Here is a 27164-nt window from a genome sequence, read left to right on the forward strand (position 1 = left end):
TTAAAAGTGCCCAGAAAGGAAATTTAATAAAATACGGCTGTTCTAAATTACACAAGTTAAAACGTAATCCCATTTTAATTACCAGGATGGCAGTGCTGTAGGTTTATTGTACAGTAACGTTTTTAAAACATTATTTCAGGTTAAAAGGAAACAATTGAAACCAAGTCATCAGTATTTTCATACCTTTTAAACACAAGGAAAAGATGGGAGGGGGAGGAGCCTGCTTGAAAAGAGAGCACAACAGCATCCTTTATACCGAAGGCCCAAGCATTAGTCTTCCTGAACAGATATGGAATAAGACCAGAATGCACTTGACCAGAGGCCAGATTGTCGGGCCCTAGCATTTCAGCATGTACAGGGTAATCTAGTTGAGAGGCCGCAACCCACGGTGTCGAGTGCGGGCTGTCCATGGCCTTCAGCGATGGGAATGCTTCTGGCAGGCTCTCTCCCCAGGCCTCTGGGGACACCAACAGTGGCGTGGGGGGTCCTAGCGCCCGCCCTCAGTTCTGACCTGGGGCGTTTTCTGGCTCACTGCTGAAAGCAATTGCCTCCTCCTGGTTTAGAGCCCCGGTTCTGAGGGCTGGCTGAAGCCTTTAGAACACGTTGCCCCCGAGCTCAGAGCGACAGTCGCTACTGAGCTACTCAATCAGTGGATGGTCAAGTAGAGAAGTAGGAGTCTTCCTGCTCTTCCTCGTCCGAAGGCTCTGGTGCACCCGCTGCGAACAGCCCAGCATGCTCTGCCCCTGCAAGCAGGTAAGAGCACTTGGTCACCATACACATGTGGAACTGGGCTGGCCAAGCCAGAAAAGCACACGCACAAGCAAGTGGGCCTGTGGTCAACCACCCAGGAGCATTCTCCATGCAGCCAGAGTGCTCTGCACTTCAGACAGGCCTGGCACAGGGATGAGAAGAAAGAGCTCACCTTGGTTCAAGGCGATGGTTCTGCGAGAGCGTGGAATAGCGCACACAGTTCCAGCCTGGCACGGACAAGAGGAAAGAGTTGATGCACAAGGCAGCCGTTCATGTCTATTTCTGCAGCATCGTTATTTGGAGGACATGTGAAAATGCAGCCTTGACAAGATGAAGGAACTAAAAATTGTCTTGTTGCTGAAGGACTGCATTGCTACACACTGAATGAGCTGCAGGGTCTAATCCCTCCTACCAAACTAACAGCATGGCATTTGTGCACCTGGGTTCTCAAAGGGTCACTGGGGTTAGAGCACTGTAGAGCAAACGCATTGGGCAGTGATAACCAGGAGCTGCTGAAACCTTAGAGGAAGAGAATGATCCATTCTCCCCATCTAATTACAGATCACTGACTGCAATGACTTCTTGTTGCTCGATCTGTAAGCACCTGACTAATAAATAGCCTCAGTTTTTCTCCATTCAAGCATGGCAGGGAATGGCTGTTTCTGCCTGAAACTTACTCTTTTTCCAACACAGTTTAGAAGCTTTTAATCAGAAGTGGTCTCCCATCCTACTCAGCAGGAAGACAGTGCACAGGAAGCTACCGCTACAGGTTTCACATTAGCATTCCTCATCTCTCAGTTTAATTGAAAAAAAACAAAACCATTACCGATTTCTTCTTGATGTTGCCCCAAGTGGCCGCGCTGCCTTTCTTCTTCTGCATCCTGAACACATGCTTATCATAATCCTTCCTGTAAACAAAGTCAGTCAGCGTTACTGGGGGGGCCTAGTCTGGGGATACTAGTTCGGGCAGTTATAACTAATACACAACAGTCAGTGCACCAGGCAGAAAACCAACAGAGCTGTTCTAGGACGAGCTGATGGAGTAACAAACCCCAAGCCTCTCCAGAAGCCATCACAACCCCTGCAGCTGTGCACTCCTTGCTGAACTGGCCCTCCCTTTGACTTCCAGTCACGGACTACGGCTGAGAGCCGTCACAAACAGGCAGCGTCTTCCTTTATGAGCATAAATATGCTTCCTCCCAGTTACCAAACCAGTCACGGACAAGCTCAGTTCTGGATGTATTCCTCCCCTCTGAAGTGAAGCCTCTTCCATCAGCCACAGCAGCAGGAAGTCCAGCCTCCTGAAGCTGCTGAGTGTCCTCAATGACCATGAGCCAGGTTTACATTAGCAGCTGTCAGACACGGAAAAAGTCCTTGTGCAAATCGTGCAGATGCAGTTTTACCCACAGAAATGCCGCCTGGCCATATAAGCTACATCTCAACTGGGAGGGAATAGCTATAAGCTGCATCTTGACTGGTGCTGGAATAACTATACTGGTATGGAAAGCACTGCTGCTGCATGCCTTCATGGGCATTTTGAAGAACTTGGGGTGTGGAAAGACTGGGGCACATTTGTACAGCGCTGAAGTGCTCCGAACTGGATCAAGATTAAATGAATACCCTTAGAGCAGCAGTTCTCACTCTTTATTTAATAAAGATTTATTACTAGCACCAGCAGTACCCAACTCAACGTGAAGCTCAAGCGCTAATCCATTCTCAGACTGAAAGGCTACAGTCAATGACTCCTTTTCTGGATGCTTGTTTTCCAGTTCAAACAGCACAATTTCGTTAAACATCTCTCCATCCAAATCAAAGTTCACGGGAACGCAGGGTTTACCAGGCAGGTTCCCAACCAGCACATCACCAGTATCACACTCGCAAGAAATAGATGCTTCCAAGGAAGGCAACAAACCAAGGGAGACAGATTAACTACTACTCCATCCGGACGACTTTGAACTATAACTAGCTATTGGGCCCTTTTAGAATCTTCTCATGTTTCCAGTTTCATTTAAATCCCCAGAATTCACGCTTCATACTTCCTGGCCATTAGCTCTGTGGCACATGAAAGCCAGTGGCTGCCTCACCTTTCCAGCACTTACGCTGTGCATCTCATATTCCAACTACATTTCAGTCTGCTTGTCAAGTTTTATTAACAGCCTATTCCTCTGTTCACTTTGCATTTGTGAGCCCGATAACAAGAAGTCTTCTGCACCATCTTTAAGGACTTACAGTTGCGTACCAAGTTTTTAAAGAGTCTGTCACAAGAGGACAGCAGTCGAAATGGTAAAAGCAAAACTTTAGACTGGTGTAGCTACAAAAGCAATTTATACGAGAGAGGTGGAGACAGAAGTGGCAAGAAAACAAGCATCTGAAACTGCTTCTTAATATAAAACTAAAACTTTTCTCTAGGGCAAGATGCATATAAAACTACCCAAAGGCACTGTATTTTATAGCTCTTACCTGTTGATTGATCCCAGCATACTAGGACTGATGTGCTCACACTGAGGTGTTTTCACCGAGGGGAAGATGGATGAGACAGGTGAGACTGGATTGCTGTCCATGAGCTCAAAGACATCATCATCTTGGCTTTCCCAGAAAGCTGGTAACTGCAAAACCACATCAGCACCAATGACCTTGCACTTCTAACTCCTCTGCATCCCCACCTCCCCCACCAGAGCCCCCCATGCCAGATTTCCGGTCCTGCAGTGAGCCCCACAGGCCAGGAGACACCCCTGCATTAAAACCATACACATTTTAAATCTCAACTATAAAAGCTTAATAAAATACCTAAATGAGGAGGAAAATACTGAATAAGGGCCTTCACCTGCAAGCTCCACCCCCCCAGCTATTGATTAAACCTAACTCTTTTTCCCCCCCCAAAAGGTTGGGGGGGGGAGGGGCAAAAAGGGTGATGTGCTTGTTATTTTATATTAGAAATTCAGGTCTTGGAAGACAATGGGAAAGCAGAGAATTAAACGTTTACAACTTCAAAATATCAACATGGAAATGGGATTACATAAAGTTTGGGCCACAGTGAACCAGAATTTTTTCTGGCAAACTGAACGTTGCTTTGTTCCACGTGTAGGCAAGAGCAGAACCAACAAACAGTTTATTTGCTACTGCAAACAAGGCCTCTGGATTGCTAACATCTATTTAATCCAAATGCAGGGTAAAAAAAAAAAACTTAGGGAGAAAACATATTTGTTATATTTTCCACCTCTGCGTAAAATCTCCCAGTCTGTATCAAGAGTCCCGGTCCGCATTCAAATCTTCCAGCAAAACCACACAAGGCTCCACTCAGCAGACCCAAAACTGAAGGAGATTTTATCTTTGAGAGAGGGCACATACAAACTTTTCAAGATCTTGATGCACATAAAGCAATGAGAACCGGACAGCAATGTCACCATCAATATATTCCCGCTGCTGTTTGTAATGTGCTCCGACTCCTGCCAGAAGGCAGATTTCTTAAAATACAGCATTCAGTTCCTTTGAAAGCAGATTTACCTCTAGTCTTCTATTCTGAAAGGGTGATGTAGTGAAAATATCATCATGGTTGTCTTTTGGCAGCTGATCCAGGAAGTCTCTCATCTGTTGCTTCCTTTTAAGAGTTCCCGCTTTAGCCGTTACCATTACTGGCTGCTTCTTTTGTTCATCTACCAGCACACATGACATTTATTTAGAGGCAGCAGTCAGAGTGTGGGCCCGTGGATTCTTACTACTGTTACAAAGGTAAGTCAGCCAAACATTTTCATGTTCTATTTTAGAAACGACATCTTTGCTTCCACATATGAAATCAACCCTGACAGAATTAAGTCAGTCAAGCTGCTATTTCCCTGACAAATTCCACAAAAGAATTAGATAACCAAGGACAGGCCCCAAAGGATTAGTTGCACTGAAAATAGAGGATGCTTTTTCTAGTTTTACTACTAATATGTTTGCTCATGGTTTGTCATGTCTTTTGCCTAAAATTACATGCCAATACATATCAAGTACTTTTAAGCAGACCATGTTTAAAACACAGGCAGGATCTTACTAAGAGGCCAGATTTGAACCATAGTTCTGGAATTAAATTTTGTATGATGGGATAGGAATGAACATGGGTATAGGAATGAACCTGGACATCCTTTGTAACAGCTGCTCTTGGTTAAGGTCAGGAGCGGGGTGGGCAATGAAGTGTGGGCATAGGAACTTGCCTTTTCTGTGCTTTCACCAGCCCTTTCCTACAGCCAGGTAACATGGAAGGGAAAGCTATGACTGAAGGGCAGAAGGGACAAAGGAGCCTGGGGATGTACACCCCAAGTGAAGGTTGGCACAGATCAGAATACAGGAGCTGGGAAAGTGAAGAACTGGAGATTAGATGAGAAGCCTGGGAAGTGGCAGGACTGGGACATGGGATATTGGAGTGGATGGGCTCAAATTATTGGGGGAAAGAGGTACAGGTTTGTGCCTAGTGTACAGTCCCCTCCACAGCCTGGTGTGGACACCAAGTCTCACCCTGCCAGCTTTAGTAACAATCATCACTGAAACCCAGTGGAAACAGATTCTCTTCCCTTCCATCACTTGTCTTACAGGATGCCAACGTACTGCTATCATCAGGTGGCGGCAGTTCATGTGGGGGATGTAAAGGGTCATACCTGACTGCAAAACACTCTTCATCTTCTACAACTAATAAGGAAGAGGCCTAAGGACAGCTGCCGTACAATCCCTCCTAGAGCAATGCCAAGGGGCAAAAACAGTATGCCATCACGATAGACTGTACCCTAATGCAGTGGTTTTCAACCTGTGGTTCCATGGGGATCTGCAGGCTGTCTAAGGGGTGCATGAAAGCTGACTGATCAATCAAGGGTATGTGAATACGCACACTTAAAATTCAAAGGGGCCCACACCTCCATTTGACATTTTTAGGGGTCCACAAATGAACACATACAAAAAATAATAAATAAAAAAGTGCTGCCCTAATGCATACTTATGTGGGGGTTGAACGTAGATAATACACAGGACCATCCTGACTTAAAAAAAAAGTCCTTGATATTGCAACCCTGATCATGATTTTTGAATGGAGTTTTGAGTAAAATACTCCACTGCAATATCACCACTGTTTAAATCCATTCACACAGGATGGATTAAAAACCCCAAAAGGGCTGAAAGCCAGAAAAATGATTCAGCAGGAAGGCCAGTACCTTTCTCTTCTTTTTTTCCTGAAGCAGTCGTCTTTCCGACACGCGTCTTGGAACTCTTCATCTGATGCTCTTCCATATATTTCTGCTGGCATTCTTCAGCGGATCGAGTACCGAGACTCATTGCTACATCCAACCAAAAGCCCTTTCTATGTTTTGGAAAAGAACCAACCGCACTGCAAACGGTACAAAAGATGTGATAATCTTGAGATTGAAGTAAAATGTTCAACAGTGGGGGGGTGGGGGTTGGGGTGTTAAACAAACAAACAACAATAAAAAAAACAAAACAAAAAAACTCTGAACTGCCAGATTGAATCCACTTATTTAAAGAGATTCTTGGGTTAAAAGGAATGCAGAGTAATCCCTCACCAAACTCAGGGAGAAAGTCATTTTGTGCCACGCATAGAAATCTGGATTCCTTTGACATTTGACCTAAAGTAGCTCCAGTTCATCACCGTGCTTACTCACAGAAATGCCCAACCTGGGTCAGCTGGTGGTTTAATTAATGTGTGGTGGCAATGAGTACTACCAGTCAGCATGCAGAATGTAAAAACAGTGTTCCTTCCTTTTATTGTGGTTGAATATCCCAAGAGAGCTCACTTGCTCAGCCCACTTATTTGTGTGTACACCTCTCTTTTGTGCCAGATTGCTTGCCTCCATCCTAAGCTAAACCATCCTAACCTTTTCAATCATTTCTTTTGTGAAAGTGTATCGCATTTTTGAAAGTAACCACCCTACAGTCAACCGTTTCCTCAAAGATCTTATTTTGGGTTTCTTCCATAACAGGTTTTCTTTTTTGCGGCTCCTTTAGGAGGCCTCCCCATGAAAAACTGACCCAATTTCAATTTTGTTAATTTTTAAACTAGTAGCATTTTCTTCTCTACTTTGGGTATTTCTCCATAATAACATCCTTTGCACCCAAATTCACCATTTAATTTGCGTCAGGTAAAAGACTAAAAAAAGTCAAATCTACGAGAGAACAGAATGCAAGAAAAAATAAATATTAAAATAACATTTAATATTTACTCAAGCTAGCACATCTGACTCTCCGCTGACTACATCAACCAGTGATGGTAGGGTAAATTGAAACACTCAAGGCAGTTACATTGCCCACAAATCCAGCATTACAGATCATAATTACTTGCCTCCTTAGCTTCTGTAATTCCTTCTCAGTCCAGTCTTCAGTTATACCTGGAAAAGGGCCCAAAGAATTCAGTACCTTTCCTTTGCTAAATTCCTTTAACTTCACTGGGGAAGGCTTTGCACCACTGGAAACCTTACTATCAGTTTTTTTGGCAGATGCTTTTCTTTTCTTCTCTTTTATATAACATTCTTCATTGCTTTCTTCCGTTTCTGATTCAGACACATACACAGGAATTCTTTTTCCCTTTCCTAGAGCTCTTTTTGACCTCACGTGCAGAGGGGCACTGCCAGACCCAGCAGCAGGCACGTGCCTGCCGAGCGACTTAGAACAGGATCCACTTTCTTCAGACAGATCAAACGTTTGCTGACCATTGTGGGAAGAACTAGCTGCAGAACCTTTTACTACTATTTGCTCAGAAGATGATTTCTTCATTTCATTATGTGAACTTCTTAAGTCAGAGGAAGATTTATAATTGTGAGATTCTCTTTCCAAAACAGGTTTCACTTTTCTTTTGATAGACACTGAGGTATCTTCACTGGATTCATCCCCACTGTCACCTGAGGGTTCTTCAGCAGACTGTTCTCGGAGGCGTTGTTTTGTTGATCTAAGAGGATACCTGCAAGTCTGTAGAGCTTGGTTTGGATTTGTTCTGTGATTTCTGGTATTCTTTTCAAATGTCATCCCCTTCCTCTCTGTTGGTTTTCCTGAAGTCCTGAAATTATATCTTAAATCGTCTAACTTCTTACCATTCAAGGGAGTCAACATCACAACAGTCTTTGCCTTAATTTTCTTAAGGTCAACTGCAGAGTCAGTTCCATCCAGATTTGAAATAAGGCGGCTGTGGCCTTTCTTATCACTAGACGCAGCTTCTTTTTGGGAATCTGCCTTCCTCTCGCTGTCTTTTCCTAAGGGAAAAAAAGAAGTTATACACGTTTGTTATACTTTCATGTATACCAAGACAAGTCCTTCTCGTGCTGTGTGTACACCAACTGCAACTTCCAGCACTGGCTACATCTAACCCCACACACAGTTGTTAAAGAGGTAGATGCCCCCTTCCCCTCACATAAACGGAAGCAGAGGGAAACTAAGTAGAGAGCTCCCTAGCAGGCAACGTCACAAGAGCTTGTCTATCAAGACAATATGAGAATGGAGTTCCTGATGTTTGTTCATCTGATCGTGCTGGGCTAAGCAGCGAATGTTTGAGCAGCCTGCTTCTCTGCAGACATACAGAAGCCACCCCAAAACCAGTGGGAATTAGAGTTGCACTAATGTTACACTAACTCCCATTCTGTACTGCCCCCTCCGTGCAAAAGAAAGGCACGGCACAGGCAGATGGGAGTTACCTTATTGGGGAACCTCTTCCAGGGCGCTTAGGACTCCTTTCCCCCACCACAGTGTTCAGAGGCTGTGAGCCCAACTCATACCAGGCAGGAAGACTAGTTTAAATTCCTAGCAACCCTGGCAAAGTTTCCTGGCTCCCTGTCCCTGTCACAGATTCTACTTCGTGAGGGTACAACAGAAGTGTCATTCTGCCCTCTTGCATATAGTCCTGCTTATCAAGGCAATGTTAGGGAGCCCAGTCTTCTCAAAGCCACGAGGGAAACAAAGGCTACATTTATACACGCAAGGTAGCAGTCTGCTAGACAGGGCACTTTTGTATGCTGAGATGCAAGGGGGTAGGGAAAAGAGCCACTAGCTCCACTTCACATTTTATGCATGTGGGTATAAGTTAGTTTTTGATTTATGTGGTGCAAAAACCCTTCTACTAAAATGAGCAGCGCAAGCAGGCCCCGCAACGGACAGGGCTCTTCATGCAAAAGAGACTTACGCAAGTTGGATGCACCCAGCTCAGACTACAGAAGGAGTTAGAATAAGAACTACAAGAACCTTGAAGGTTTCAACATGTAAATGCTGCACAGATACAAAAACACAAGCTAGTCAACAGGAAATGCTGAATTTGAATCTATATATGCTATTAAGCCACAAGTTTCATAGATGTTAGGGGCTGGAAGGGACCCCAGATCATCGAGTCCAGCCCCCTCGCACTTGTATTTACTTTGGCGCAAAGCAAAAAACATTTTCCTTGTTGCATGACTGGATCTTCTATATGTTTCTGTTACTCGAAAGGATTTTTACCTGCTTTCTTTTCAAATTAGCTTGGAGTTTAGTGCCTTATTCCCCAAAATGCCTTATAATAAAGCTTTAAGAAGTTTGATGAGCCGATATACCTTGTCCTCTATTTATGCAGTCAGCTTACTTTCTGCAGTTCACTTTAGGTTTAAAATTGGATAAGTTGTTGCTTTAATTATGAGTTATACAAAAGTCACTGGTCAAGATAGCTTAAACATTTTCAACATCGATATACAACACTGCTCAGTTTTGTAACTGATCCACCTTCTTAGATCAACTTCCTCCCTCAGCTTGAAATGATAGTTCACTGAACCTCGTGCCCTTACCCATTTTTTGGCTTTTAGTTTTTCCTTCATCAGTCTTTCTTGCATCTTTCCTGTTCTTCTTCAGAGACCTGGAAATGGTTCTCTCTCGGGATACTTCACTATAGTCCTTGAAAAATAAGACAATAAATATACACTTCTGCTAGAGATTATACTTGTAAATGTATTGAAACAAGTACTGAGCAACCCATAAGTTCTTCTGGACTGTTCTCTTAGGGTTGGGGGATTTAAAAAAAAAGAAGTTGTTAACATAACATGTCACCAAATTGTAGCAGAGTGACAACTGTGGAGCATAAATCCCGAGTCAAGTGTGGGACCACATGATGAGAGCAAAACATTCATTTTTATATAAATAAATTTGCTAAGATTACAAATCTCCCTTTCATTAAACTTAAAGACTGGATTTTAGCTGCCTTACTAGTGGTGATGTGGACATCAGTTTGGGAGACACTTTCTTAGTAGTTTCATACAATTACAAAAAAAGGAAAAAAAAAAGGGAAAAACACTATTTTTGTTGTTGTATGAAGCTACTACAAAAGTATCTAGTAAGGCAGCTAAAACCCAGTCTTCTTTAAGTTGCACGATGCTTTTTTAAAACCAACTAAAGCTAAAGAACTAAGGGCATGTCTATGTATTTGCTTTAATGCTCAGTAGCCTATTCTACTGCGCATTGAAGTGGTGTGTAAAAAACTGCTAATACACTAATGCGCAGTAGAATAGGCTGCTGTGCATTTAACGTCATCTAAAAAAAGCATGCGCAGTTGCTACTGCACATTAGCCTAATGAGGCACTAAATAAATGCGCATTCTGGAGGTACTAAATTTTGTGCGCATTAGAAAAAGCACATTAATGCATGTGTAGACGCACCTATTTTATCCCAATACTTTTGCAAATCCATACACAAAGAGAAGAAATAAACAGCACAGATTAAACAAATGGGAGGCCCACTGCACAGACAAGAGCTTCTTCCCTTAATTTGATCCTAATGTTATTTTTAAATTTAAAAATCAACCCTGCAGGTGCAAGGGAAGATGTTGAATCAGCATTTTGAGGATGCTTTTGACAGCATAATGTGGGAGCAAACTCCAGTTTGACTTATTTGTTCTCCTGTTGACACTAAGAAAAGGAAGTGCATTTATTCCTCCCTTATAGTTGGAACAGGACAAAAAGTACTGAGTTTTAAGACCCAACTGTCCTTTAAAAAAAATTATTATTATTATTTTTTTTTGGTAAAAAGAAAATCTGACCCTAAGGGTGCCTGTAGACATGTGGGACGCCTGCTCCGACGTGCTGTAATTACAGTGAATCAGAGCAGACTCAATCAAGTCTACTGGACTATGCTAATTAGCACACTCCAGTAGCCTTTGCATCTCAGGTATTTAGTGTGCCTATGCTGCAAAATGCCAGTGGGGATACTTTAACTAAAGCTCATTCAACAAGCTTTAGTTAAAAGCACCCCCACCACCATTTTGAAGTGCAGGATGCTGAATACACGAGATGCTGAAGGAGCTTTAGTTAGAGTGGCTCCTGAGAGCTGCTCTAATGAAAGGATCCCTGCCCCTGGAGCACATGTAAAAGATGCTGTATATGCCGTACCACTGTAAATCAGTGGAGGTGCCAAAACATCTGGCTCATGAAGCTGCGTCATCATGTCAGATACTCCCCACAGGGCCTGAAACTTGGGGAGATGAATGTTGGCAGTGTTAATTGCTGCAGCTCCGAGAGCAGCAATTCATGTTGCCTCTGCTTGTCCCACCAGAAAAACTTGTGGTACGCAGCCACACACAAACCTACTTTGGTTAGTTTATAGGGTACAAAAATCTACCCTGCCTTCTACTTGAAGTCAGATTAATATTGCTAATTATGTCTGTGAAGAGTCCTGGGGCTGGATCCAGAGCATAGGGCTACAAATTGGGTGACAAGAGCATTAAAATGCCATGGGTCCCAGAGCTGCAGCAGCCAACACTCATCCCACTGCCAAGTTCAGTCCTGCGGGCCAAATGACACCCCCAGGCTTTGGATCCATCCCCTGGACCAGTTCAGAGTTTGACATCCCTGTAATACAGCAAGTGTGGCACAGCATGGAAATGAATTTGAGGCAAGGCCTTAACCACAGAAATATTTTTATCCAAAATTGGTCTCTTGAAGTAACCCACAGTACAAAAGAGTTCTGTATTAAAGAGATCAATCTTTGATTTCGTTTAGATGATCATAAAACAGCCTTCAAGTAACAGCACATATGAGAGTCCTACCAGCAAGTAGTTTGTTCCACCTCCTTCTATAGTCACATTTAGCGTCCGATCAATAACCTCTCGTTCTCCACACCAGTAATGCAATGGTGGTTTAAGGCGCCGGCCGCTACGGCTGAAACTTCCATGCGAGTCTCCTTGCACAGAAGTGCTTCCAGGTGTCATAGCTATGAAAAACAAAACAAACCAAACAAGCCTGTCTTCAGCAGGAAATAAAAAACACAATATAAATAACTGCATTTTTTTTTTTTAAAAACAAGGAATGGTAGAGGCAGAGACCGACGATAAAAGTTCAAAACACTGCCTTTTAAGCTGATTTGCATGAAAAAATAGCACTTAAACCACTAGCCCCATTTTAAAAATGCTTAGGTCAAAGATTCTCATCAGGGTATTATAATACTTTCCCCCCTAGCAACCAAGTTGATACCGTGAAGTCTTGAATGTTTTAACCTGACTCAGAGGTTAATTGGTAATACTCTTCCCTCCTGTATGAATTTTTGTAAGTGGAAGGATACAAAGAAATGGAGAAGGTCTGAACCTACCCACAGATACCCAATCAACTGCAGGGAAACATTGTGAGAGCGTAAGTGTGCAGATGACACCAAAAAGAAGAGGAGGAATGGTGGTTCATATAAGAGGGAAAGCTCTTGACAAAGAAGATATTGCTGCATACTGAACCTGGGGAAGTACTGCATGAAGTATTAAAACTGGGAAGGAGAGCAATTATGATAGCCATGCTCTTAGGCTAGGACGATCAGCTTGTATTAAGAGGCAAAATAGAGGTACCAAAATAAAACACATTGACATTCCCTAGCTTCAACAGCAAACCTGAAATGCCATGACTGTTCACTTTGCACCTGGAAACTTGTCTAACAACTCTTTTATTGGACCAACTGTATAGATGGAAGAGGTCACCAACAACCTTTGCGCACAACCTTTGATTTCAAACACAAGCAAACACAAAACTACACCTGTAAGACAAGGCTGGCCTTAAGGGAGATTGAGGAAATATTTAAATAGAAAAGGTACAATGGCCACAATCCAGAGGAACTGAAACCAAATCTGTGTGGACTAGATTTATATGCCAACAAGGAAAATAAATAAATAAATAAGGACTTGCAATGCAGTATCATGCACATAAAATGATACTAAGTATGCACGTAGACTGTTTATCTCTTGGAGGCCAAATACAGACTAGCTTATTCCAAATATATTTCCTCCCCACTCCCAAAAGAATGGATGGTGCTTTCATTTATACTGTTAATTATTGTAATATATATACACACATTAGATTAAAAAAAAAAAATATCATGGAATATGCGAGTCACCTGCTCAACAAAGAACAAGAGCTACTAATACTGCTAATGTTATCCAGGTTGTAGCCACATTGGCACAGAGTCCTGATTGCCTTAATACTGCTAAAAGAGAACAAATCTCTTGTCACAGTCTTCACAAAAAACAACCAGACAACTAGCAAAATTAATATAAAAACAAAGAAAGGGGACCCATATCTCAAGTAAAGAGTACATCAGGAAGCATTTGACAAATCTGAAGGAATTTAAGTTAGCGGAACTTGGAAGTCACCCTCAGGAACTGAAGCAATAGTTGAAGAACAATCAGGGCCACTGTCAAGTGTCTACAAACTCGTGGATGGAAAGCAAAATCCCAAAGGGCTGGAGGAGAGTAACATCATTCCCATTTTAAAACAAAGGAGGAGGCGTACCCAGAGAAGCAGAGACTGGTGACCCCAACTCAGTGCCTGGGAACTTACTAGCACAAATTTAAAAAGTCAATGTATAAACATCTGGAAGGAGGAGGAGATCACTAGCAGCAAACACCGATTTATTAATAATGAAGCATGTCAAACCAAATGATTTTCTCCTTCAGTAAGGCTTACTGGTTCAGTGGCCAGGTTAGTAAAGTGTGAGCCAGTGCTGCATGCCATTCTTTTGGGGGAGCTAGAGAAACACAGCTCAAGTTACCAGTGGATGGACATGAAAGCAGTTGGACAACTGCAAGCAGAGACTAACCAATGTTAGACTTGCAGGAGGCCTCACATGAATTTTCTTGGGGTCCGTGTGATTTACCACGTTTGTTAGTGATGGACAGAGAATATACCAACATGAGAAGTGGAAGGTGTTGGAAACATTTTAGAAGATTGAATTAAAATTCAAAACGGACCTTAAATTGGAGAACCAGACTACAGGCAATAAAGTGAAATTTAAAGGCAAAGAGATGGTGCTGCAGAAAGGTACAAATATGAGTGGGGGGATAACTAGACTGGCAGTAGCCTTGACAAGAAGAATGTGGGGCTATGGTGGATCTCACAAGTCAGCAATGTGATATCAAAAAGAGCACATGCAATTCTGGATTGTACAGAGAAGCATTGCATGCTAGGCGCAAAAGGCAATGCTATCACTCTACCTGGTGCTAGGTAGGCCTCCGCTGGCATGCAGTGGCTGGTTTGCAACACTGCATTTCCTGAAGGATGTTGAGGAAGGAGAGGATCCAGAGGTGAGCAATAGAGCTCAGGGGTTGGAATGCAAGCTCTATCAGGAAAGAGAAGGAACTAGGAATGCTTAGTCTGAAGTAAAAGGAGATGGATCGGGAGACATGATAGTAGCTTTCAAGTACCTGAAAGGCTGCCATAAAGAAGATAGAGAAACACTGTTTTTCTGCGCCACAAGTAGAACATAAGGCAAATAGGTTCATCTGCAGCAAAGCAGATTTAGACCAAAGTATCAGAAACCCCCACCCCTGAACTGTGAAAGACAAGAGGCAAGTAAAAACAAGCTGCCCAGGGAAGCTGCAAAGTCCCGATGACAGAAGGTTTCTCAAAGTGGTGGCCAGACAGACATCCACCTGGGATGGCTTATTTGCAGGGTGCCACAGCGGCCAACTCCCAAGCAATTCTCATGAACAAGCAATGTCTTCCACAAAGTAGCTCATCACAATTGAAAAATAACCAGCATAGGCACTCTAAAAACCCCCCAAGAAATCTGATGAGTTACTTAACTCAAATGGTTAAATACCTTGTCAGTTTGGACAAGAAAAAAGGAGTAAAAATTACTCAACTGTTTTCATCGCTCTTCGATGCTACTTCATAAGTGGCGTTTTTAGTCCTAGGCTCCTCTACATCACCCGGTTCATCTTTTGTAACTTCCAAGTCATCCATTTCAACTGAGTCAGATACTTTATTCCCATCTTCACCAGTACCTTTTGCTTCTTGTCTTTTCCTAGTTATTCAAAGTTTACATAGGGAAAAACTGGCTAAATAATTGAAGTCTGTAATAGTTTAGTATTGGTCAGTTGTACCTGAAGTATGCCTACAACATTCAGACAGTGAATTAACAGGCAAGGTGCTTGTGCATTTCTCCCTGCCATGTCCCCACCCTCGGTACAGCTAAGAGTGCAGCCATGTTCACCCTAGATGCACTGTACATAAGCCAGGGCAGCGTGCAGCTTCCTTTACTCTGGGGCAGTTCATATGCTGGTTTGCAACTCCACAGTCGAACAGACACACCAGTACAAAACAGCCATCCTTCCAGGGCAGACAAAACTTCTTCCCTCTAATAATTTGGCGACTAGAATTTATCTGGGATCTTCATCCCAAACTCGGCTACCTTAGTTTGTTATGTGCCACCCTTCGTTTCCCAGAAACCTTAAGAAGTTTCCTAAAAACTTTTAAAACACTTGCATGGTTTGTGGGGGTTGGCTTCTTCAGTTTAGGAGGATGACAGAAAGGTTTGGTAGATCTATCTTTAAATAAATCACCTTACTTTTAAAATGCTGCTGGCATGCTTTTTGCATACTTATCTTTACTGAACTTCAAATGTATTCAGGCACAATTCTTAAAAGCATGAACTCACTGTACAATATTAAATCAGCACAACAACAACAGCCCCCCAAACAAATTACCTCCTTAGTTCCTCAAGTAATTCCTCAACATATACTTTCCATCTGAGAGGAAATCCAAGTGAGAACTTCTTGGCAAACTGGTATGGAATTCCTGTTTGAAACAAACAGAGCAGTACCGTTACCAATGGATGGTGCATAGCATTGTAGTATAACAAGGGCTAGTACCGTACTTTCCACTTCTTTCCCTTCCAAGGTAAAAATGCAGTTCAGTGGGCTAAGGGGGAGCAGGATATTCGCATACTTAAGGAGCCCGTGCTGTGCGCAGTAAGCTCTGCCTACAGAAATACCGTGAGTGACCCACTGACCCTTTAAGACAGGGGCTGGTGACATACACCTGCAAGTCAAACCCAGCTGTAGAACTGGGGCAGGGATGAGCGGAATCATGGCAACAGGAGGCTTTGCCCAAGTCTGCACCAGCGCCAAGGCTGGGCAGCACCTGTGCTTCAACTGAGGGAGCATGGGTGCAGCTCTCCACTGCCTGGCTCCAGCAGTAGCAGGGACATCAGTCTCCACCACTGATGTGCTGCCAAAGTCCCCCAGCCTGCCTGGACTGGAGCAGGCTTGTTCTGGCCCATGGCTTGGACAGGTTGCTGACCACTGCTCTAACAAACACTAGGGCTGTGTGAAGCTCCGGTAGTCAATTCAATTTGGAGATTTGGCCCAATTTGGGGACCAAATCTGAATTGAATCGTGAGACCAATTAAAAGCTTTGAATTGATTCAGAAAAGCTTCGGAAAAAGATTTGGCCGCTTCGAAGATTCAGCCAGACTAAAACAGGCAGCCTGCAGCTGGTAAGTCAGTTGGGGTTGGGAAGGGGCATGGGGTTGGGACAAGCTGGGGGCTATGCCCTTCTGCTGCTTGGAGCAAGCTTCGCCTGCATCACGTGCCACCCTCCCTGCACCAGCTGGGTAAGCAGCAGCAGGACCACCAGGGCAGAGGCAGGCACAGCTGAAGGAGCTGTGGGAGAAGCCCCCAGGCTCATCCCCCGCACAGCCCAGCCTCCCAGCACTGTAAAAAGAGAGCCCTGCACTCGCTGACTCTGGCAACAGCCATCGAGGCCTGAGGGGTCTAGGCAGAGCCCCACAATGCAGCGCGGGGCAGTGGGGTGCAGCAGGGATTTAGCACTGTTTGGCACCTACCCCATGGTGCTGGTGCGGTGTGGCTCAGCAGGGCGCTGCACGCGGTCTGGGAGCTGGAGCCCGGCACCACTCAGCCCCAGCTCCCAGACAGTGTGCAGGGCCCTGCTGAGACATGCTGTACCTGCGGGACAGTGCCAGGTGGGCAAGGAGGGCAATCCTTGTTGTTTGCCACTGTGTGGAGGGGCTCTGCCACAAGCCCTCAGAGGCCCCGATGGCCACTGCCAGAGCCAGTGAGTGCAGGACTTTTTTTCCCCCCGCCCTCTCTTTTTAAAGTGCCGAGAGGCTGGGCCTCTCCCCAGCCAATCCAAATCACCAAGTCAGTGCCAAATCTTCCAAAGCCGATTCAGCTGAATCCATTTGGGACAGTGATCCAAATCTCCAGATCGAATCACTGTCCTCCGAATCAGCTGAATCCAAGTCTGAATTGAATACTTCCCTATTTGCACAGGCCTAATAAACACAATCTCTGAAAGAAGTGTAGAGTTGGAAAATAACTATGTAAAAGCTAACAAAGTCTTTTTATTAAGGCAGTAAAATAAAAAAAAAAAAAGGCATCTGAACACTGAATGTTTTAGCAACAGGTTTTCATGAAGTGTAGTACAGTGCACGTCACATAAAAAGCAGTATTATACCATATTTCTCCCGCTGCTGTCTCCAAGACAGACGCAAGGTAGACCTGTAGCCACTAATTTCAGTGACTGACTTGAATTCAATAACTGACAAGACATTACTTGGAATACTCACTGCTGGACACCAAAATGGACAAAAGAGTAAGTTTAATTTAAAGCTCAGACCTGTGTAGCTAGTTTAGTTTAACTCTGGATCTAGTATTCAGAACTCGGTGAAAAGTTTGGGACAGAATGCCATCTTGTCTCACAATAAGCCTAGTTCTTAAGTGTTGCCCAAATAGATCTGTTACTAGCTATAAGTGCCGGATAAACTTGAAAACAGACATTCTTTTCTTGAATATCAATTTTCATCACAATCAAGACCAGATCTTTGCAGTTTCTTCATGTTTTTACGCAAGGACAAAAAGGCACATTTGCCATAACTTCTTCCAGATATTTCAAAACTACCAAATTTTGCAGGATTGATCACATATTTCCATTGGCTTAACAATGTATGTTTAAAAAAGGTAAACTCATGAAAAGCTGATGGCTCTATAATAAAATCTTGGTTTTCAAGCTCATGTTTCATAATATTTTGCTAGCAATTAACTACTTAAAAAGGTGAACTGCAAATAAAGAAACCTGGACTGCTTTTAGCAGAACATACACTTTATTTTAATGACGGGTCCCAGGGTCATTTAATACTTGTGATATGTCACCAGAAATGACTGGCCCAAGTCATAAGAAGAAAATCTTGCAAACCAGCAATATTAAAGAAAAAGAAAAGGACATACCCATTGGCCAGCTCCATGCTCCAGCAAGATTACATCACAATTGTTAACATCAGTGGAGCAGATGCCAATAAGGATGGATCACAAAACGATCTAAAAAGCTGATGGCAAAAGTAAATTTTTCAGTGTTTTACAATATGTTTGGAATGTCCAACTGAGCCCAATTGGCAGGACAGGGGTGGGATACTATGTACTGCTGAAGTTAATATAATCATTTAGTTTGCAGTTCACCTTCAAAGTAAGCTAAGCTTTTATTTGCATTTCTCTGCATTTCTCTCTTGTGCACAGTTTCTAAGTTGCTTCCTTACCTTCTGTCCGCAATGAATTGCAATTTAGTTTTCCTTCTAATAAATAGATGTTGCCAGATGACGTTTTAACTTGGTTCCAGCCTATGCGTTCCACAATGGCATTACTATGCCAGCACAGGTCATTCATGTCTCTAAAGGAAAGAAGAAATACAGAAAAGAAATAAATGGCTTGTTTTTATTATGGAAAACAATTCACAGAAGAGTCCTAAGCTCCAAGAGTGGAAATGCCAAAATTCACGAGACTAGCTATGTTAGCACTGTAATGCTCTGGAAAAGGGAATGAATTCTGAAGTGTCAAGATCTGTAACTAATACAAAGTTGCATCCTGCATCAACACTCTGAAACAAACTGAGCTTTTCCAAACACCCCTTTCAAGAGATAAGGAACTGAAAGTCAAGCAACCAAAAAAAAAAAGCTGGAAACATTGAGAGACTTCCAGTATTTTCCAAGAGAAGACATTAAAGACTGGTAACATTATTCAAGTATGCAAAACAAAGAACAGGACAGAGATAGAATAAGCAGGTGAAACATGGAATTACAAAGCAATGAATTGCAGATGAAGGAAAAAACCCTAAATAAACATAATTGTACGTTGTGAGTTATTTTAATAAAACTTATGTACCTCATTGTTGTAAGATATTCCTGAATACAACAGACCGCTTAGAGCGATTTAAAAAACCCCCCAACATATTAGACATCGGCCATGCAAGCACAGGTGAGAACATGGCTATAAGATAAGGGATAAAAACCAAAATCTGTACAGGTAGGAAGATTAAAAAAAAAAAAGGTACCCTTTACTATTTCCAGAGTCAACCCTGAATTAGGAGGAACAACAGATATACAAGGAGGACCTGTAATCTTTGAAATACCTTTATCAGTGTTGCCCTAAGGCCTCTCTTTCCTCCATACTACTAGACAGAAGAAAACAACTAGCATTTGCTGAATGAAACGAAGGCTCAGGGCCAAGCCCCCACCAGGTGAGGAGCTGGGTTTCTTAAGAGTCCCAAGCACTGGGGCCTTCTTCCATTTTCTTTGAGGAGGAATGTACTTGAGTGACTGTGGGACCACAGTCAGCAGCAGCCCTATAGAGCTGTTAGGCAAGGACAGGTCTGTTTTTAGTGCTCCCAGGCAAATGATTCTTTAACTCCACTATTTGCTATCCTAAGTAGAGATGATATATTTGTATAGAGGTTATACAGATCAGATAAGCTGTTATATTTTACACTGGAGTGGAAAAAGAAGAATAAACATCACTTACCTCCGATTTCCTTCAACACATATGGCTGTATTATTGTTGATTGCCTTGAGCTTCCAATTACTTAGGCAGATTTGTGACTGCATATTTGAAAAAGAAAGAAACACATCATTATGCAGTTGTTTGAAGAATATTTTGAGGTTTTTAACCATTAATTTTCATTAAATGCTTTTTTCTTAATGTTAAAACAAACAAACACACACAAACCCAAAGAAAAGTTCCTGCTTATCTTAGCACCATCTTGAAAAGCAGAATTCCTGGAAGCCGTGGTCCATAAGCCATGGCTCACAGGCAACATGCTGACCCTCCCATGTTTTTCATAGCCATAAGGAACAGAACAGTTAAAACAGAAGGTGACAAGGACAGCAAATGCCCACAGCATGTTTCTTACCTTTTCTCCTTGCCTACCTGCACTCCCTTATTGTTGGGATAATCCTGTTATTGCCACGTAAAAATCACTTAACATGTTTCCACTTTTACTGTTAAAACTTGGAAGAAACATGAGTAAAATTTACAGGTGTATGCTACACAATCCTCAGACCTATTAGAATCCTCCCTAATCTTGGGAGCTGCTTATTGCTTCTGAAGAGTAATGAAATATATATCACTTATTAAGATAACTGTCCTGGAAAATGTTTAACAACATTTTACTTAAATACTTTTCTACAGCTACAATGATTTTATCATTGCTTAAATCTCATCTCGGGGAAGATTTCTTCACTGAAAGAGCAAGACAGCAGAACAAGCTGCCGAGGGAAGCTGTGGAATCTCTTTTGGAGGTTTTCAAGAAGTTGAATAGACAACGTCCAAGATGCTTTAGGAGTAACACATCTTGTACCTGCGGAGGTTTGGATGAGGTGAGCTCCTTTCCAATTCTATGATTTTACATCTTTTCTTTAGTTTCTTCCTCCATTTAAATGGACTGAAGAGCTTTTGCCTTTTTAAAAGCATTACACTTTAGCTGTGATCCACTAAAGCATAGATCTGCAGTCAAAATTCAACACAGAATTGAATACTTTGGGTAGAGACAGCCACTACCTGACGGTAGTATTTCCCCATGACCATGTCTATAAAGTCTGACAGCCTCACATCTTTTCTGAGGTTTTTCCTTTGCATCTAATTATGTTTGACTATTAATAGACAACTATTCCCAGTGTTTCCTTTATTCTAAATCACAGGAAAATAGGGCTTGAAGGGATCTCATGAGGTCATCTAGTCCACATCATGCTCAGGGCTGGATCATCCAACTAAACTATTCAAGTCTGTACAATTTGCTCTTGACAGTTTCTAGGAATGGAGGTTTTACAGCTTCTCTACTCAGCCTGTTCCAATGCTCGATCACCCACAGAGCCAGAAAATTTCTCCTAACTTCCAACCTGTTTCCTTGGCTGCAGTTTGAGGTCATCGCTCCTAGTTCTGTTTCCTAGGCTCGTCTCTGTAGCCTTATTTCCATCCCTTCTATCACCCTTCAGGTATCTGAAGACTGTGATCAAATCCCCCCCCCTTCAGTCTTTTCTTTTCCAGACTAGTCCTACTTTTACCTGTTCCTCACAGGTCATACAGCCCAGGCCTTAAATCATCATTCCTGCTCCCCACTGCACTCCTTTCAATCTCTCCATATTTCTTGAGATGTGGGGCCCACAACTGGCCAGTTTTGATCCTAGCACAGATTTAGATGGTTTTCAAGCAAGAAAAAGTTCCAATATTTTTCCCTATTTTTCTTTCTACCACCATTTTAAAAATGGTGCTTCTTTTATGCTTTAATCACAACTAAACATAGCAGGCCCAATATCTGCAGTCCACAGTACTGACAGCCTGCAGCTTTCCCACAGTGGGAACATGCAAAGCTTACCAACCTTACAGCCACCTGGTCTAAGCAGCCTTCAGGTAAGAGTTCAAGTTCTCCTGAAATTAGAACAAATCTGTTTGGGTGAAATCTTAGCCCCACTGAGAGCAAGGAAGACAGACATCCATTTAAAAGATGCTAAACTGATTATGGAACTTTAACCTCAGTTAAACACTGATTACTCAAACAACTGTGACAATATGCCAAATTAGCTTTCAACCTAAGCTTATAAAAGCCCAACACTAAGAGTCTGTAAACAGTTGCATCTCAACTTAAAACAAAACAAAAAATTATACCCTACTAGTCATCCCATAACAACGGACAATGTTTTAGAGTTTATAAAAACCAAGCTTGATTTTTTTCTAACTTTCTAAAAGGAAAAAAATATAGTAAAAGCTGAAAAAGGTGGGTTTCTTTATTCTTAAGTGATCATTTGGCTAAAACATTTGTCCAATTCACCTCAGTTTTCCATCACCCTTGTACCTCCCTCTTGGAGGCAGCAGAGAATGCATCTAGGAAAGATTTTAGCCACAAGCAGAGAAGCTAAGAGCTGAACAGGCCACAAATTCCTCTTGACCCCAACGTGGTCTCAAAAGAGAATGAAAAGCACAGGGTCTTGCCAACGTACAGAAGACTGGGCTATTCCTTGTTCTATTTTAACTGTTTTGTGAAGAAAAGCTTATGCAAAGAAGCATAAAAATCTGAAACGCTTCTCTTTTCCTGGCTTTAATACTGCACACTATCATCCAACTCAGGTGGGCAGAAAAAAAAAAAAAAAAAAAAAAAAAAGCCTTCCCCTCCTTAACAGGAAGGTGCAATCCAACATAAGACACATTTTAAATGCTGAAACTTATTTCTTGCCAACTGCCTTTTTTTTTACCGCCCCCCCATTAATTATGGCAAATCTCAGGTCAGACTTAGCATATAAAATACCTCCACAGAACAAGCTGACCCACCTCTTTTTTCGTATTGCCATCATTTGGATCAGTCTGAACCTCATTTGAGGCAATAATACCGTCTCCTTCTTTGGGTTTTTGCTTTCTTGGTATATGAACAGTTGGAGAAGAAAACATAATATTACAGAAGCACTGTGTGGGCTTCTGACAACCAGTCTCCAGTGTCTTTTCTACTCCTTGACCAGTCTCCTGGTTCTTGAGTTCCAATATTCTTCTTTCTTGCTCAAATGTTTTTTTACCACTACAGTTTTCTTTTAACTGATTTCCAGCTTTAGCAGGGGTTGAAATTATTTTTGTCGTATTCATCACTATAGTTTGAGACAGCTCATCATCAGCATCGATCGATTCCACAAGAAAATCATCATCCTGGTTGTTGTTGTTTATCATGCACGCTCCATTGAAGTTACTGGGTGGTTTGACAAACCCAGATTGGACTAATGGCTTGTTCACGACTGTTGAAGGAGGAACGTTTCGGTTAACTTGGTTTGAAGACGTAGGATCTGTCCATTGGGGGAAAACAAAAAACAAAACAGAAAATAAAGCAATAAGGGAAAGCAATGGACGGTTTCAAGACTAGTTGTATAGATGCATGTTTACAACAAGTCTGATTCTGTTCCTACACAAGTTTCGTTGCAGCAGAGACCAAAAGCCACTTTCATCAGTTGACACTGAAGCCAACTCTCCAGAACTACTAACTCAGCTACTACCAGGACCAAGTAGTGCTTTAATTTCATGCTTGGACAAGGCTCCACCACTCAATACACAAACTCCAGCTAACACCTGTACTTACTAACACCTTATCAAGCTACTGCTACAATGCGGCTGACCAAGAAGAAACTAGCACAGAAATATCAGATACTTGTACACAAGATTAAAGAGGAACACTAAGAATTTTTCTACTGCCCAAGTAAGGGAAACATTACAGAGACATAACATGGATGAAGTTTGATTATTATTGCCAGAAAGGAGAAGTTAACTGGTGAAGAAACAAAAACCAACTGCTTGAATAACTATAACCTGAGATTTAAGTAAGAAGACTTCCCATCTTATAAAAATCTGTGGTTCGCAACCAGTACTCTGTTCACCAGTGAACGGAGGACCTGCCTTAAGGGCAAATACAAAGTGAAGTGAGGGAGACCATCCCATGTGTTCCTGTAGTGACAGGCAGTGTGTCCCCTGGAGATGCTATGCTGCTCTACACACCAGGAAGCTCTACTGACAGACAGAGCAAGTTAGACAAATCAAACTAATATGCAGTAGAACAGGGCTGTCCAATTAGCAGCCTGGAAGGGGTTAAATTGCAGTGCTCTAGGCTCAAACCTGGTCCTGCAGCCCAGGCTCCCTTCCCTGCCCCAGGGACAGGGCAGTGAGGCATGGCATAGCCTTCAATGGCCCAGTGGGCTTAAGTGACATAGTTCAGCAGGGGAGCTCACAGCCTGCAGGCTAAGGGTGAGCTGGGGCAGCTGGGTGTGTAGTGCAGTGTTAGTGTCACTTAGAGGCTAAATCCTATGGTGTCTACCATGGGTGGCCTAGAAGTACAGGCAGGTAGGCGACACCTTTAGCCAAGCAAGCAGTTTGTTGGATGTAACTAATCAACAAACTTCATTATCAGCCACACTTTATACCAGATGACTCCAACACTTCTGGACTCAAAATGAAGGACTGGTACAAACCCAATAAGTAACTACTGGACCTATTTTTAGTACTCAGTTCTACTGAGAAAGCTGTATATGAGAGAAGAATTTCAGCTGGGAAAAAACTTCTTTTCCCATTTTCAGCTGTTTCCACTAGAAGTAGGTGCGGAAGGGAACAGAAGATACCACATTCTTGCAAACCATATGAAATAGCCCCCACAAAGAAACTGCCCGCAACACAGAACTCTACTACCAACAGTCCCAGAAAAAGTACCTTCTTGCAGTCGCTGCTGCACTTTTTGTTTCAAGCGTAAGAAAAATTTTTGAGGCGATTCCACTGCAAGAGGATCCGATGCCAGAGAATCAACACTTCTGTGTCGTGCCACCTTGGTGCAATGCAATACTGAAAGAAAAAACAAATCTGCTTTGATTAGGAAAGTGAAGACTTGTGCAATACTAAATTAGTTTAGTCATTTTTCAGTCAAACAATGTATACTTCATAAGACATTATAGGAGCCATTAAAAATACAGAATCATTTTTACAGTTTCTGTATAGCCATTCCTAGGGTATTTCTAGGAATCATTCATCTTGTATTAAATACTGCTCCAGGTAAATTAAATTTTAGCAGCAAAGTTCATGTCCCAGTTCTCTGATCCCCATTTTCTAAATTTAAACCAGATTTGGCTCACTTCCAGCTGTCCATCCACTCTGTGATATTATCATCAGAGAGGGGGGATATATGAAAGGAGAATTATAGTATCTAATTATCAGGAGGTCCTCTTAAATTTTTCCCTAAATCAGGAGGGGCAGGCAGCCTGACCCTCACATCTTGCTTCCCTACCACTTGCCCCTCCCCTCCACACCTGGATCCCTGCAGTCCTTCCCTCTAGCTATCTCCCAACCCTTGTTGCTGCCCCATCCCCCAGCCCCATACCTCCTCATCTGCCCCATACCCGAACCCACATTTTTGATTGGCAGTAGGGTAGGTCAAGGAACAGGGTAGCATTATGGGTCTGAGGATGGAGAAGCAGCAAGTGCTGCTGCTACAACCCCAATGCATGCTACTGCTACCACATCCTTGACTTATGTGTCCTCAACCCTCACTGCTCCGCCACCTGATCCTGACCCCGGCCCCTACCTACACTCACTGGATTGCTGCCAACTCTGTGGCTGGTGCAGCAGCAGCTCTGGCCCCAGCCAATAATCGGGGCTGGGGCAGAGCTGTAGTGCCGGCACTCCATCAAGACAAGGTGGTTTTCCACTCTGATAACGGAAGGGAAACGACTTTCTGTTGGATTCAAGTAAATACAGTATACATCTGTTGTTTACCCAGATCTCACACTCAGGTGTAACCCAAGGAAAATAAAACATGGATTTGACTGGATATAAATTGTCTGTGCACTAGGCACCCCACAAAATCCAAGATTTTCTTTAGCAGAGGATCTTTTACCTTGTTTTCCTGGGTAGATCCGATTTCCAATGGGAGTCAGGATCATATCGTTGTTGTTTTTCATCTCTACCAGTTTTCCCTTGGACGCCATCGGCTGCTTATTTTCACAAGATGCCTTGGCTTTCATTCTTTGGAAGGCTCTCACTGGAGACTCATACACCACGGCCTCGCGCAGCTTACCTTGCAGCAAGCCCTCGCGCTCTAGCAACAGCACCCGCTGCTGCTGACACAACGCCGCCTGCATAGCAGGCACGTCCGAACCTGCCTTTATTTCACTGAGGTCGAGAGACTCCACGCCAGCCCCGTTGGTCAAGAGTGTGGACTGCAAGACACCTTTGGCCTTCTCAGATGCTCCCGCTTGCCTCTGTTTCACGCCTGAGGAAGTCGAGGGAACAGCCATGTCTTTGCCAGCCGCCGCTTGAAATTTAACCAGATCTTTCAGGGGCGTGAGCGTCCCGGACGGGACGCTGCTCATGAAAACAGCCTGCAGAGGCAGACCCGCCCCAGCCCCAAAGGCAGCTTGAGAAGCCCCCATATTTTTGAGGGGTGTAGCCATCATCATGCCGGCAGCTACGGGGGCAAGAGGCAGGGGTGCTCAAAGGGGGCTCCTCAGTGCATCTGGCCTGGAGGCGACTCTGCGGAGGACACGCCAGAGCTGGAAGAAAAATATGGGGAGACGGAGATGAGCAGTGGGGGGGATGTGTGAAGGTTGTTGGAGGGGAGGAGGTGTGGAGAGACTACGCGGGGATGTGTGAGGGTGTGTGGACGGTTTGGGGGGACTTGGGGATGTGTGAGGGGACATGGGGCAGAGGGGTGTGCGGGGGTGTGTGAGGGGACATGGGGCAGAGGGGTGTGCGGGGGGGTGTGTGCAGTTTGGGGGGACGTGGGGGTGTGTGAGGGGACATGGGGCAGAGGGGTGTGTGCAGTTTGGGGGGACGTGGGGGTGTGCGAGGGGACGTGGGGGCGGAGGGGCGTGTGAGCTGGGGGCGAATGCGAGGACAGACACGTGCGCGGAACGGGGCGGAAGCGGCCGTGCGCGCGGGGCCCTTGTCTCGGGGCCGCCGAAGTCCCGTGCCCATGGTGACAGGTCCCGCCAAGCCCCCCCCCCCGCACCCGCACCCCGTCACTCACCGACGCTGCGCAACGCTTTTCGAGAGCGCACCGCGACCGTTGGAAGGTTTGAGTTCCACCGCTCCGCGCGCTGATTGGCTGGGAGGAGGCATAACGTCACCTCCAGGAGAGGCGGTACAGCTACCATTTTAGAGTCTGGCAGGGCGCGGCAGTCACGTGACGCGCAGATCTATCTGCTCCTGCCCGCGCGCTGACCCCTCCCCCGCGCCGGGACGGGGGTGGGGCCGCTGCGCATGCTCCGCCAGCCCGGGTGGGGGCGGCCCCGTCAAGCCCGCACTCCTGGAGTCGGGGGGTTGCGGCGCGGGGGCGGGGCTCGGTGTAGGCGCTGCGGTGGTGTGCGGTGGGTCCACCCAC

The 27164-nt window shown here is 43.8% G+C and overlaps 1 protein-coding gene across 1 annotated transcript; it reads right to left on the minus strand.

The window, feature by feature from the left end:
* On the minus strand, positions 1-27164 carry MIS18BP1 (MIS18 binding protein 1). The gene is made up of 17 exons (XM_090034429.1): positions 26811-27164; positions 25680-26334; positions 24503-24631; positions 22595-23094; positions 19796-19872; positions 18538-18668; positions 15692-15782; positions 14849-15009; positions 11777-11940; positions 9528-9633; positions 7073-7976; positions 5931-6103; positions 4255-4403; positions 3211-3356; positions 1577-1658; positions 923-977; positions 1-743 (listed from the first exon to the last, which is right to left on the minus strand). Exons 2-17 carry the CDS (start codon positions 26239-26241, stop codon positions 658-660), a joined length of 3516 nt encoding a protein of 1171 aa, XP_089890555.1. The 5' UTR covers positions 26242-26334; positions 26811-27164; the 3' UTR covers positions 1-657.

Source organism: Crocodylus siamensis, chromosome 2, assembly GCF_052110815.1.
Source record: "Crocodylus siamensis isolate JL-2025a chromosome 2, ASM5211081v1, whole genome shotgun sequence".
In the NCBI taxonomy this organism is placed as follows: Eukaryota; Metazoa; Chordata; order Crocodylia; family Crocodylidae; genus Crocodylus; species Crocodylus siamensis.